Source organism: Dasypus novemcinctus, chromosome 6, assembly GCF_030445035.2.
Source record: "Dasypus novemcinctus isolate mDasNov1 chromosome 6, mDasNov1.1.hap2, whole genome shotgun sequence".
NCBI lineage: Eukaryota > Metazoa > Chordata > Mammalia > Cingulata > Dasypodidae > Dasypus > Dasypus novemcinctus.
Genome location: NC_080678.1, coordinates 67821336 through 67836991, shown reverse-complemented (window position 1 = coordinate 67836991; position 15656 = coordinate 67821336). Strand labels below are relative to the sequence as shown.

General features: G+C 35.3%; 1 protein-coding gene across 8 annotated transcripts in view; it reads right to left on the bottom strand.

The window, feature by feature from the left end:
- Nucleotides 1-15656, bottom strand: part of PHYHIPL (phytanoyl-CoA 2-hydroxylase interacting protein like) — a 263987-nt gene that overhangs the window by 16905 nt on the left and 231426 nt on the right. For 2 of the 8 annotated variants that reach the window (XM_071215803.1, XM_071215802.1), the window contains one exon: nt 11408-11464. The exons of 4 other annotated variants lie outside the window; for them this stretch is intronic. Coding sequence is in view for 1 of the 4 variants with exons in the window: in XM_058298883.2 (XP_058154866.1) it covers nt 10609-10627 (19 nt within the window). In the remaining 3 variants the exon portion in view is untranslated. Of the gene's footprint in view, nt 1-877; nt 974-10608; nt 10736-11407; nt 11465-15656 lie in introns of those variants that run through there. 2 more of the 8 variants (XM_058298883.2, XM_058298886.2) reach the window with 2 other exon arrangements.

The following is a 15656-nucleotide window of genomic DNA, read 5'->3' as shown; positions in this document are numbered from 1 at the left end:
ATTAACATTGTTTCAAAAAAAAAACACAAAACCTACACAAAAAGGCATACTCTGATAAGTGTCACCTGCCCATCCCTGTTTCCACCCAGTCTCCTATATACCACTAAGGGTTAGATCATCAAATAAGATTTTCCTAATAAGTCAAAGGACAAAGGCAATTGCAAGACATAGGCAAAACATGGAAAAGACTGAAACTGTTAATGCAACTCCTCTATATTAGTTGAAATTTAACATATGTAGTATGGGGGAATTCCATTTACACCAAGGGAGCCATTTTGGCTATAAAACATCTCTTATATTCCATTAAATATATAGTTTACTTGGCTTTTTCCAGTGAGACATTCTATAAATTTCTAAATTCCAGGTTTATTTACAATAAGATCAAGTATATCTTGCTAAAACATTTTATAAATAAGGACTCCATTAACTTTTTGGCAGTAAATATCATTAACCTGTTTACAAGGAGCTCTGGTTACTAGCATGTGTGTAAAGAAGATTTGACAGGTTTCAGGGCCTTCCTTTCTATTCTATTTCTTTTCCAAGTTCAATCAACCCTTGTTTCATGTCTTACTGTTTCTTTTTCATTCATTTCTGTTCTTTTTAAAAATTGATTTGAGGTGTTTTTTTCATATCCACCTGAAGATTTTTTGACAATACTTATTAATTCAGTTTGTAGTATTTTATTTCCTTTTCTGTTTTCTTCATATAGTAACTTGATATAGACAATGACTATTGGCAGTTTGGATTAGTTATGAGATTCCTAATTTAAGTTCTCCCTCTCCCATCAGTGTAGTATAGTTTAGGTTTTCATTAAGTTGGTGGGAAAGGAGTTGCATGTCCTTTGATCTTAATTTTCTTTAGTATCAAAGTATCTTACATTTTCCTTTCTTTCTTTAATCTTCACTGAACAGTTTCCAAAGGGCACCTTCCCCTTTCTTTTCACCTTCTTCTCCCAAGAAGTATTGCCAAGATCCTGTAATCACATTTCAGTCAACACTATACAATGAAAACCAAGAAGTACAACTGCTAAATCATATTTACTTTTGCCAATTTGTATTTCCAGCTAGTGTTGGAGTGCCTATATTTTTGTGACCTTTAAAATCCACTTGTTATTTTAAAATTAATGTTTTGGTAGGCAAATATTGAAATCTTTTACATTAGAACTTTTCTGATGTTGAATTTATTTTTTTTATTTTGAATTAGTTACAGATTTACAAGAAGTTGCAAAAATGTACAGGGAGGTCCTGTGTACCCTTCAGCTCTCCTACCCCAAAGTTAGCATCTTTCATAACTATAGTACAATATCAAAAACATGAAATTGACACATTGGTATAATCCACAGAGCTTTTTCAGATTTCACCAGTTATACCTGAACTTGTGTGTGTGTGTGTGTGTGTAATTCTATGCAATTTTATCACATATGTAGCTTCATGTAAATACCACTATAATGAAGATGTGAAAGTATTCTCTCACCACAAGGCTCCCTCTTGCTATCCCTTTATGGCTACACCTATCCTTTCTCTCCTCCCAAAACCCTAACCCCTGGTAATCACTACTCTGTTTTCCATATCCATAATTTTGTTACTACAAGAATGTTATATAAATATACACAGTATGTAAACTTATTAGGTTCATTTTTTCGCCTGGCATAATTCCCTTGAGGTCCATCCAGGTAGCTGCTTGCATCAATAGTTTGTTGCTTTTTTCCTGAGTAGTGTTCCATGGTAGGTATGTTACACAATTTATTTAACGTTTCATCTACTTATGTACATTTGGTTTGTTTTCAGCTTGGAACTATTATGAATAAACTTTCATATAAACAGGTTTTTGCAAAAATGTAAGTCTTCATTTCTTTGGGATAAATGACCAAGATATAATTGTTCAGTCATACGGTAAGTATACTTTAAGCTTTAAAAGAAACTAATAACCTATTTTCCAGAGGGCTGTGCCATTTTACATTCCCACAAACAATGTATCAGTAATCCAGTTTTTCCGCAACTTTGCCAGGATTTGTTCTTGTCATTATTGTGATATCTCATAGTGGTTTTAATTTGTATTTCCTTAATAGCTAATGGTGTTTAAAATCTTTTCATGCGCTTATTTGCTCATCTGGGTAATTCTCTTTGGTGAAATATCTATTCCTATCCTTTGACCATTTTCTAATTGGATTGTTTGAAATTTTAGTGTTGAATTTTGAGAGTTCTTTACACATTTCTGATACAAAGACCTTTGTTGGATATGTGGTTTGCAACTATTTTCTGTTTGTAATTTGTTTCACAACAGGGTCTTTCACAGAGCAAACATTTTAAATTTTGATGGGGTATAATTTATCATTTTTTTCTTTTATGGATTTCCCTTTCAGTTTAAGTCTAAGAACTCTTTTTTTTTTTTTAAAGATTTATTTATTTATTTAATTTCCCCCCCTCCCCTGGTTGTCTGTTCTTGGTGTCTATTTGCTGCGTCTTGTTTCTTTGTCGCTTCTGTTGTCGTCAGCGGCACGGGAAGTGTGGGCGGCGCCATTCCTGGGCAGGCTGCTCTTTCTTTTCACGCTGGGCGGCTTTCCTCACGGGCGCACTCCTTGCACGTGGGGCTCCTCCACGCGGGGGACACTCTTGCGTGGCACGGCACTCCTTGCGCTCATCAGCACTGCGCATGGCCAGCTCCACACGGCTCAAGGAGGACCGGGGTTTGAACCGCGGACCTCCCATATGGTAGACGGACGCCCTAACCACTGGGCCAAAGTCCGTTTCCCATAAGTCTAAGAACTCTTTGCTTAGTCCTAGACCCTGAAGATTTTCTCCTGTTTTTCATTCTTAAAAATTTTATGATTCTACATTTTACACTTAGGTCTGTGATCCATTTTGAGTTTTTCTGTAAAGTGAGAGGTTTAGGTCCAGGTTCTTTTTTTTTTTTTTTTTGCCTATCCATGTCCAAATACTCTAGCACCCACTTGTTGCAAAGTTTATCTTTCTTCCAATGAATTGTTTTTGGTGTTGGGCATCTGTGTAGGTCTATTTCTGGGTTCTGTTTTGAAAGTAATGCAGTTCAAAAATGCACTGGGTCAAGTTCCAGGAAGATGGCATCAGAGTAGGCAGGCAGGGTTCAACTTTCTCACAAAAACAAAGGAGAAAGGGCCAAAAGCTGTCCAAGGGACATTTTCGGGGTCAACAGACCAGGACAGTGCCACATAACTCCCAGGAGGGTGAGGGACAGAGAACCAAGGAACCCGAAACAACAAATCTAAGTTACCGAACCCCTGGGGCACACAGGAGGGGCTCCCTTCCCCCACCCCAAAGATACTAAGCCAGGGTAACACCCCTGGTTCATTGCAGCCAAACGAGAGGGGAACAAGCATTTTTCTCCCTGTCAGCTGTTACAAGAGTTGGGGGTCTTCTCTGCAGTGAATTCAGCCAGCAACACCCACTTTGAATCTCAGCTCTGGACAGACCAAAACACAGGAGAGCGGAGACTGAAAGAAACACTTTGGTGGAAAGGTGCACCCATGAGTGTCATTTGCTGGCCAGTCTGGAAATTGCACTGAGAAAAACTGCTTTTAGGCCTCTCTTAACCCAAACTCCAGGGAGAAAATGTGCACCCCATTAGTGAGTGTATGGCCAATTTTTAATAACTTAAACTAGGCAATTTTAAAGGCTTAGAAAGGTTGAACCAAATATCAAAGAAGAGCTATAAAAAAAAAGAAATAGACAAGAGAGAGAACCTGGCCAACAGAGTAAAATCAGAAATGAGATGGGGGAACATTACCACTGAACCTGCAGAAATAAAAAAGATAATAAGAGGATACTATGAACAACTATATGCCAATAAACTAGACTAGGTAGATGAGATGGACGAATTCCTGAAACACACAAACCACTTACATCGATCCTAGAAGAAATAGAACACCTCATTAAACCAATCACAAATGATGACAAGCCCAGGACTGGATGACTTCACAGGTAACTTCTACCAATCATTCAAAGACAATTTAATACCAATCTTGTTCAACCTCTTACAAAAAAAATTTTTTTAAGACCTACTTTATTTCTCTCCCCTCCCCCCCCGCCCCCGTTGTCTGCTCTTTGTGTCCATTCACTGTGTGTTCTTCTGTGTCCACTTGCATTCTTGTCATGCGGCACCAGGAAACTGTGTTACTTTTTTTGTTGTTGTTGCGTCATCTTGCTGCGTCAGCTCGTGTGTGCGGCGCCACACCTGGGCGGGGCTGTGCTTTTTTTCACACAGGGCAGCTCTCCTTGCAGGTTACACTCCTTGCACATGGGGCACCCCTATGTGGGGGACACCCAGGCGTGGCATGGCACCCTTTGCGTGCGGCAGCACTGCGCATGGGCCAGCTCATCACACTGGTCAGGAAGTCCTGGTATCAAACCCTGGACCCTCCATATGGTAGGTGGATGCTCTATCAGTTGAGCCACAACTGCTTCCCTCTTCCAAAACACTGAACAGGAAATAACACTACTAAACTCATTCTATGATGCCAACATCACCGTAATACCAAAACCAGATAAAGATGCTACCAAAAAAGAAAATTACAGACAAATAAATATCTCTAATGAATATAGATGCAAATATCCTTAAGAAAATTCTTGCAAACTGAATCCAAAAGCACATTAAAGGAATTATATACCGCAATCAAATGGGTTTTATTCCAGGTATGCAGGGTGATTCAACACAAGAAAATCAATTAGTATAATTCACCCCATTAATAAATTGAAGAAAAAAATCACATGATCCTCTTGAATGATGCAGAAAAGGGATTTAACAAAGTACAGCACTCTTTCTTGATAAAAACACTCCAAAAGATAAGAATAGAAGGAAACATCCTCAACATGGTAAAGTGCATATATGAAAAACCTACATCTAGCATTGAACTCAATACTGTGCTAGAAGTCTAGCGAGAGCAATTAGGTTAGATAAAGTAATAAGAGGTACCCAAACAGAAAAGGAAGAAGTAAAACTTGCACTATTCACTGATGATACAATCCTATATACAGAAAATCCTGAAAATCCACAACACAGATGTTAGAATAGATGAATGAAGTCAGCAAAGGGGGGGATACAAGACTAATACAAAAAAAATTAATAGCATTTCTATACACTACTGATGTGCAATCTGAGGAGGAAATTAGAAAAAAATTTGATTTATAATAGTGACAAAAAGAAACAAATATTTAGGAATAAGCTTAATCCTGGACATAAAGGAACTGTATTCAAAAACTTACAAAATATGGCTAAAAGAAATCAAAGAAAACTTAAATAAATGGAAGAAAATTCCATGTTCATGGATTGGAATACTAAATATCATTAAGATGTCAGTTCTACCCACTCTTATTTACAGATTCAACACAATCCCAATAAAAATCCCAAAAGCCTTTTTGCAGAACTGGAAAAGCCAATTATTAAATTTATGTGGAAGGGTAAGAGGCCCTAAATAGCCAAAAAGATCTTAAAAAAGAAGAATGAACTTGGTAGACTCTCACTTCCTGACTTTAAAACATATTTCTTAGCTACAGTGGTACTAAGAGCATGGTACTGGCATGAAGACAGACAGACTGACAAAAGGAACCAAATCAAGAACCCAGAAATAGACCCTCACTTCTATAGTTAAGCAATTTTTGACAATGCTGTCAAGCCCTCACCAGCTGAGTCAGAACGGTCTATTCAACGAATGGTGCTGGGAGAACTGGACAGCCATAGCCAAAAGTAAGAAGATTCCTACTGCACACCTTATACAAAAATTAACTCAAAATGGACCAAGCTCCTAAATATAAAAGCGACAATCATAGAATTCCTAGAAGAAAATGTAGGAATACAACTTCAAGATCTTGTGGTAGACAGCAGTTTCTTAAACCTTATACCCAAAGCACAAACAGCAAAAGAAAAAACTAGATAAATGGAACCTCCTCAAAATTAAACACTTTTGTCCTCAAAGGTCTTTGTCAAAAGGGTTAAAAGGTAGTCAACTCAATGGGGGAATATATTTGGTAATTTCATATCTGATAAGGGTTTAATATCCATGACGTATAAAGAAATCATACAACTGATCAATGAAAAAATATTTGATTAAAAAATGAGCAAAAGACTTGGAAAGGAAGACAGTGGTTCAAAAAAGAAATATAAATGGTGAAGAAACACATGAAAAATGCTCAACATCACTAGTGATTAGGGAAATGCAAATAAAAACTACAATGAGCTATCATTTCACACTTATTAGAATGGCTACTATTCAAAAGTCAGAAAACTATAAGTGAAGGAGAGCATGTGAAGAGAGAGAAATGCTTATTCACTGTTGGTGGGAATGTATTAATAGAATGGTACAGCTACTGTGGAGGACTGTTTGACAATTCCTAAGGAAGTTGAATAAAGACTTGCCACGGGACCTAGCAATACCATTACTACGTATATACACAGAAGAACTGAGAGCAATGACATGAAGTAATTAGATGTTCATAGCGGCATTATTCACAATTGCCAAAGGTTGGAAAAACCCAGGCGATGAACGAATAAACAAATTGCGGTGTATATACACAATACAATATTATACAGAAGAAGAAATGAAGTCATATGACAACATGGTTGAACCTGGAGGACATTATGCTGAGTGAAGCAAGCCAGACATAAAAGTACAAATACTGTATGACTGTGCTATTATGAACTAAATATATTATGTAAACTCATAGAGTTAATAATTCAAATATAGGTCACCAGAAAACAGTGGGGCAGAGAATGGAAAGCTGAGATTTAATCTGTGCAGAATTGATAAAAAGGTTGTTTGTAAATCTTTGGAAATGAATAAAAACGGTGAAAGCATGTCACAGTGTTTCTAACTAACAGAACTATTACATAGGTATGACAATGGTTAAAAGGGTAAGTCTGAGGTGATATATATCACTAGAAGGAAAGCTTAAAAATGTAACATGGGACTGTAGAACAGTGAAACGTCATATAAAAATATGGTTGATAATGCATATATAAGACCATTTTCACAAAATATAAATGCAAATATACTAGGGAAAAGGAAACAGAATAGCAACTATGTATAGCCAGGGAAGTATAGAGAGCTTGAGAGGTGATGAGGTTTTGTTTATTATTGTTACTGGGGAATAATGAAAATGCTTTAAAAAATGATTGGAGCGATGAATACACAACTATGTGATTATACCAAATATCACTGATTGTACACTTTGGATGGATTTATGTTCTATTAATATGTATCAATAAAAGTGATTTTTTTGAAAAATGCATGGCCCTGTTCACAAACTATGAGACTGCTATTAAGAAATGTTCACATTCTTATTGTATCCTTTATCTTCAGGATAACATAAGAGACTTGATCATTACTCTCACATACTGTAAGACCCAAGAGAAGTCACCAAGAATCTCAGCATTTAGGTAGTCATCATTGTATTTATTTAACTTGTACTCTGCTAGTCCTGTCATTCTCTGGGTTGCTGTCTTCTAAGGACTTCCATGGTTGTACCTGGCTCTGTATGCCATCTTCTGAAGAACTGCCATTCTCCTCTTCATTTTGTAAGTTTCCTTTTGATTCTGCAATGAAACATTTTACTTACTTCTTCTTAACTCTACCCTGTTTGGCATATCCTTGGCCAGACTGCAGTGGATCTAGTGCATGTAAGTCATCTAATGGATGTATTTAACAGTCTACAGCTTGAGGATGCACCATGGGAAAAAGTCCCATGGCAAAATAAGTAGAAAAAAAAATTTTTGACTTTTAATATTTTCCTCTAGGCAATGACTATTCCTATCTTGTTTTTAAAACCAGAATGTTCCTCTGTAATTTTTTTTTCTGTGCTTTGTCAGGTATTGATACCAGGATTATGCTAACTTGATATAATAATTAGGAAGGAAGCAGTATCTTCTTTTTTGGTGTTCTGGAATAATTAAAATGGCGGAAGTGTATTTATTCCTGGAAATCACAAAGAACTGTCCTCGAAATCATCCAGAATCATCTTGGCTAAGTTCCCTTAAAAACGAAAGCTTTATAACAGGACTTTATTCCTTCTATTTCTCTAAACCCTGCAAAATGTAAAAAATAAAGGAAATGGAAAAATGTATGAGCCTACAAAAGTAAGCAAAGAGATAAAGATTACGGTGAGTTTCAAAAACCTTTGGGAAGATACATGGTAGATAGAGGAGTGATAACTAATTTAACAAAGCTGAGGAAGTTATAATCTAAGCATCTACAAAGGGGAAACCAACAGAAAATTTGCCCGTTGGAGTATGGAACCCTGAAGAGGATCAGCATTTGCCAGTTTCAAGGAGATTTTCAAATATATTAGAATAGATTTGTACAATTTTATTTTTACGGAGTAAAGCCTCTGGAAATTAGACTGCCTGGTTTGAAATCTAAGTCCCTACTTCCTAGCTTTGGCCTTGGAAAAATTAATCAAATTTGATTCATTTTGTTGTGACAAGGGATAATAGTAATAATTTAAATATCAGGAATTAACATGATGGACTGACCACATGCTATTATCTCCCCTTCTTCCCCAATCCTTCCAAAAATGTGGGGGTAGGAGAAAGGTTGAAAATAATAGTATAAAGACATTTTAACAAACTCATGCAAGACACATGCTACATCTGAAAAGAGAACTTAGAAGATGAAGGATAAGGCATTTAAATATAGTTATACATGGTGCCAGACACAGTAATAAATCAACAAATGAAGACTATTTTTCTCTTACGCTGCCTTTTGTGATATGTGATGATAGCTCCTTTTGTATTCTCTGTGTACATGTACTCTCCCTTTTTTATTAAATAAACTAGCTAGCAGCTTAGGATTTTACTTGTAAAGATAAACAGATTTTTTTTTTTTTTTGGTTTACACAGCTTTTCTCTTTCTAACTAAATGTTAAATTCTTTAATTTCTACCTCTAGCTTTTCTCAAGTTTGTTTTGTTATCCCTTTTGTTCTTAAACTTAATGCCAGTTAATGTGTCAAGAATGAAAACATTTAAAAATATTTTTCATAAGAACTTTGCCTGGATTCTGAAAGGTTTTTTTTCCCATTATACTTATTTCCTCCATCTTATGTTTTCCTATGTTACACATTGATTTTTAATTTGGCCCAAGAATTATATAAGATAATAATGATTATTTTTAAAAATATAAGTGGCTCTTCTTTTCCTTTGGGTTTTTGTTATTTATCTGTAGATTTATAGCCTTGTATTCAGAGAGTAAGATCTGTTCAATTTTCCGTTTTGACATTTTAGAATTGAGAGGTTTTTGGGCTAATAATTATATTTGATTTTAATGTTCTACAATCGCTTGAAAAAATGTAGATGTTTAGGGTACAATTTATGTACAAATTTACTAATTTACTAAAAATTTCCTCATTATATTACTCAGAACCTTCCCATCCTTATTTTGTTCTTGTCTGCTTGAAGTGCCTTTGTACCACTGTGTTTCAATGAACTTCACTTACGTTTCTAAAACTTTTGCTTTATCTTGATGCCACATATATGTTTATGACCGGTATAGCTTCATTAGGGAGCAAAGTCTTCCTCGATGAAAAATGATTTTATTTTACTTAATAAGTATAATATATTAATTTGGATGGAATATCTTTGTTCATTCGTACTCATTTTTTTTTCTTTAAATATCTATTAATTACATGGTAGTTAAGAGTATGAGCACTAGACAGACAGACATGGATTTGTAGTCTAACTATGCCACATAGCTGTCTGACCTCAAGGAAATCTACTAAGTCTCTTTTTCCTCATAGAAACAGTGAGTATTAAATGAGATATACAAAACATTTATTATAGTCCCTGGCATGTAGTAGATACTCAGGAAGTTTTAGCCGATTTAACATTACGTTGATAGAAAGGGCAGTATTAATTCACTCAACTTTTTAGCTGAATTAATACACAACTTTTCAAATTCATTCCAGAATACCAATGCCTCCAGTGATAACTAATGATTGTTTTTCTCTTCAAATTTCCCCAATTTACTGACATTCATTAGTGTCCAGATATATGCATATGTTTTAAAATCAATCCATACATGCTCAAAGAGGCTATGCTCTCCTAATTTTGATGTAACATTTGAATATAAATAATCTCTAAATTACTTCATGATTATCTCTCAAATATATTCTATCTTTTTATTTTTTAACCAAATTACTTTGCATATCACATCTAATTTCCTGTCTTTAAGGTGTTATTTAACCTTACAGCTTGCCTGCTTGTTGCATTCTTTCTGTTCACAGGCCTCTAGTTTTGATTTTTGTACAATACATCACTTTTGTTACCTCTTCTCTAGATATCTAATCCTTAAAACACTCTTTTAAAATTATTTCTCTCCTGCATTTATGCTTACAGTACTTCCTAATTAACTGCACCTTTTTCAGTTATTTTACATCTAAATTATGAAGATTTTTAAAAAAGCATTTCCTCAATACCTGTTGTACCTAAATAGCACTTCATCCCAAAATCAAATCTTAAAATTTATAATTATTCTGTGATTACAGTTCCTGCGTTTGTTTTAAATCCATGTGATAGTACTTTTTTTATTAAGGGAATTCTAATTCATTTGTCAAGGAAGTTTTACAAGATACAGTTTAATACTTCACCAATGATGAGACTCTGCATTCACTGAACTAGATGCAAGGTTCTTGAAACCTCTTGATACCGAAGTTTTCTCACAGTTTCTCATTACCCCGAAAGATAGGAGTTACAATGGAAGATGTAGATATTCAACTGTTAAAATATTAAGAAAACAGTTCTACAAAGAACAATCTGTCACCGTCTGTAAAGGCAACTTATCTTGTCAAAAGCAAAAGAATATGACCACTCTGAAATTTCAAACTTTGAAGGTGAAGACACCAACGTTCAAAAGTATTAGAATGTAGTCAATTTCCAATGCCCAATGCTCAATGATAGAGTTTTGAGTTTCTCTTGTGATGCTAAACTTTCACATATCACACTAGATTCCCGAGTTTATGGAATAAACACAGAATTCTGGCTTCACTGACATCAGAAGCAATGCAAGACTATGCTTCACACTCCTATTTATAGGCTTATCTCTTTCAGCCATATCTCATGTTAAATTCCAAGTTAAATTGTCTAATCAATTTTAAAACAGATATGATCACTAGATCCTGAAGTTGAACTAAAACATTAGCAAATGACAGCAAATGAAAAAGTAGAAATCATTCGATGTCTAATGTACAGTTACTCAAAGTATGTGTAAAAAAATGAATATCAAAACTTTTTAAATCTCTTCTTATAAAACTAAAACTGCACCTGCAAAGATAAAATGATGGCATTTTATTAAACATGTTTTAAAGATGAGGTTAATTTTGTTTTTTTTTAACTTTGCCTCACTACTCGAAGAATACTAAAACTATTCAGAGAATAAAGTTGAAAAACCTTTGGCAGATGTTGATGCGATAAATCAGAGATAATCTTCTAAAGGTAATCAGATATCTGTAACAAAAGAAAACACTTTTATAGAGAAACCACTAGACTGTAATTCTAGGGTATGGGGAGGTTTGTTGAATAGCCCCAGTCCCAGTTTTCCCTTTAATTAACAGGGCAAATGATAGTATATTAAGTCTTTTCCTTAACTACAAAACACAATCTTTAAATATAGCATTGAATCAAAGCCTCTTAGTAACAGAAACATTTCTTAAGGACTTACCATTTTATGCACTGGTGTAAGTGTTTTGCACATATTTTGAATCCTCCTAGAAACCTATGAGTTAAGTACTATTATTTATCCCCATTTTAACATAAGATAAACTGAGGTACAGAGAGGTTGTATGACTTTCCCAAAGTCAAATTACTGATGTAAAGACCAAGTTTTCAACCCGGGGAGGCCTGGCAGTGGTGTTTAGGTGGTTAACCACTGTACCATTGCTGCCTTACCACAGTTGCTTTAAAACTATCTGTACTGCTTGGGGCAAATCACTTACCCTTGTTTTCTTGTTTGTAAATTAAGAGAGTGGGTCTGCATTAGATTCTCTCTCAAATCACTTCTAACTTTATTAAGAAATTAAGAAAACTAAAGGACATTACACTTTTCTTCCAGTGCCATTTTCTTAAGCTTCTTGTCTGTATTAACTAGTTAATATTTTCCATCACCTCATGCTCAAATTAAATATATCCACATATCCTTACATCTAGAAACTCTTCTTTTCTGATAATATTTTCTCACAATTAGTTGGGACCTCATGGTGTAGTGAAACATGTATTAAAGTAAACAGAGAAGCTTAGTACCTTGTCCATATTCTCTTACTGACAATGTTGTATGGCCTTAGCTATACAATTAGAATCTAATTCTTTAGAACTCAGAGTCTTCCTCTTCAAATTGAGGGGACTTGCCAATGTGTCTCATCCTTTTGGGGTTTTTTATTCTTGATCTGAAGCATCTTATAAATGATAAATGAAATAAACCAGCATCATGAAATTTCTACATATAAAGAAACTAGTTAGTGAGTCTTGTTTTAATTTATTAATTCTCACTTTGGTAACTAAAGACATTTTTATCATAGGAAAATTATGACGGGCATTTCATTTTACATATCAAACTACATACACACACACACATACAGAGAAAGAGAGAGAGAAAGAATGCCTCTCATGTACAAGATATTAAACTATTAAAACTGTAGTAATTTATTCCTAACCCCAAGTTTTTGGCTTTTTATTTTTTATCATTTATTTTTTAATTTTTTAAAGACGTATTTTTTTCTCTCCCCTTGCCCTCCCTGCCCCCCTCCACCCCCCCCGGAACTGTCTGTTCTCTGTGTCTATCCGCTGTGTGTTCCTCTGTGACTGCTTCCATCTTTATCTGCGGCATTGGGAATCCGTGTCTCCCTTTCTTACGTCATCTTGTTGTATCAGCTCTCCATGTGTGCGGCGCCATTCCTGGGCAGGCTGCACACCCCTGCATGGCAAGGCAACCCTGTGCATATCAGCACTGCGCATGGGCCAGCCCCACACAGGTCCAGGAGGCCCAGGGCCTGAACCACGGACCTCCCATGTAGTAGGCGGATGCCCTATCCATTGGGCCAAGTCCGCTTCCCTATCATTTATTTTAAATAGCACTTTATTATTTATTTAGGAATATATATAGGAAACAGTCCAAATATGACTAAGATACATCAAAAAGTATCTCAAAATACTTAGAACTATTAGGTTGGTGCAAAAGGAATTGCAGTTTCAGACCATGAATTTTAAATCATAACTGGGCTCAAACACATCTTTATTAATCAAAATAGGAACCATTACAATCAACACATTTTTGCCAATGAGAATTAAGTTTGCATATTCCTGTAGCATAAAAATCTGTGCTTCAGGATTTGATGAACTTTTGGAAAGCATTATCTGCATACTGCTGGTTGTTGGAGGTGTTTTCACTGCAAAAAGTTGTCGAGATGCTTAAAGAAGTGATATCATGTGAATATGGCAGATGAGGCAAAACTTTGTAGCCCAATTCATTCAACTTTTGAAGTGTTGGTTGCGTGAAATGTGGTTGGGCGTTGTTGTGAAGAATTGGGCCCTTTCTGTTGACCAATGCTGGCTGTAGGAGCTACAGTTTTCAGTGCATCTCATCAATTTGCTGAGCATACTTCTCAGATGTAATGGTTTTGCCAGGATTCAGAAAGCTGTAGTGGACCAGACTGGAAGCACACCACCAAACAGTGACCATGGCCTTTTTCTGGTGCAAGTTTGGCTTTGGGAAGTGCTTTGGAGCTTCTCAATCCAACCACTGAATTGGCTATTGCCAGCTGTAGAAAGTCCACTTTTCACTGCACGTCACAATCTGATCGAGAAACGGTTCATTGTTCTTGTGTAGAATAAGAGAAGACGACACTTCAAAATGACAATTTTTTTTATTTTGGTCAGCTCATGAGGCACCCACTTATCAAGCTTTTTCACCTTTCCAATTTGCTTCCAATGCCGAATCGCAGTAGAATGGTTGGTGTTGACTTCTTTGGCAACTTCTCCTGTAGTTGTAAGAGGATCAGCTTCGATGATTGCTCTCAATTGGTCATTGTCAACTTCCAGTGGCTGGCCACTATGCTTCTCATCTTCAAGGCTCTCCTATCCTTTGCAAAACTTCTTTAATCACCACTATACTGTACATTCATTAGCAGTTCCTGGGCAAAATGCATCATGGATGTTGCGAGTTGTCTCCGCTGCTTTATGACCCATTTTGAACTCAAAAAGAAAATTGCTCAAATTTGCTTTTTGACTAACATCATTTCCATAGTCTAAAATAAATATAAAATAAAGAGCAAGTAATAAGTTATTAGCAAAAAAATAAAGCAAGAAATGCATATTAAAACGATGTATAACATAATCACATTTATTTAAGAATGTATGACAATATCAAACAGCAAATTTAACAATGTAAAACCGCAATTACTTTTGTACCATCTTAAATATTACTTTACTGCATGTGGTCAACACCATCTAATTTCAAAGCAAGATTATGCAATATGATGAAAACAGATTCCATGGCTCCCCCAAATTAATAAATTTGCATACAAAATCTACACTGCAAGTGGGGTGTTTATCATTAAGTTAATGAAGTTTAATATTCAGAACTCCTAATTTGAACAATTGTTTCCCATGGCCAGTACATAATTTTTTTAAAAATTATATTTGGATTCCCTCCTTCAGAATAGGTTTAAATATTTTTTAATATATATGAATCTAGTCATATATGAAACCTATTCTTTAAAGTTGTTCTGAATCTCACAACTCCTTAAAACCTATCTTGATTACTCCAAGGTCTAAATATATACAGCTTCTCTCAGAAATTGAAGTTACTTTCTATTGGTATTGTACAGTCCACAGATTTTTCTATTATGCTCTATTTTCTATATTCCATGGTCTAAAATTCTTTGTATTCAATTGATTTATCTTAAAAATGGGGAAAATGATACCTAGTACCCCTGGAGAGGCAAATGTACCAGGAAACTAATGAAGTATAAGCTTCACGAGTTCTTCACTTGTCCTTGCTCCTGATTTTGTATACACAATATTGTATTGTTTTTCTCAAAGAGGGACCCTAAATTGTATAAACTTCTAGTACCACAAAACCTGGATTCATCCTTGCCTGTGGTATATGGGAATCCCCTATATTCTGTATGTGATGTCACTGTGAATTAAAACTTTGAAGATAAAATTTTAAAAAGACACTGGGGAAGAAATGGAAAAAAATGTCATTGTATATACAGGACAACAGATATTACAGTGATGAAAAGCAAAACATCAAAATAATTTTTAAAAAATATTTTTCATTATTTTTAAAAATCCCAATTTTATTTGGTTTTTCTAAATTATTATGTATTTTATGTATGTTTAAACCTATCATTATTATTAATTTCCTATTAATTATAATTGATGAAATTCTTGGCTTCATTTTTGAAGAAGTTTTGGATCACAGAAGGGTTACATCTGTGGCAGGGGAGGATCATCGGTGTGGGGTGTCAGTGACAGGGGATTAATAGGAGGAAGTTCACCTGGGCATACATGTAAGGTATATAAATGTGTTCAAATGTTCATGGGGCATTGTCACAGCGGGTAGAGATTCACACAATAACCAAAAGAATACTGACTTCCCATCTTGGGGAGCTCTGCCACATTCTCTAATGGAACAGTAACA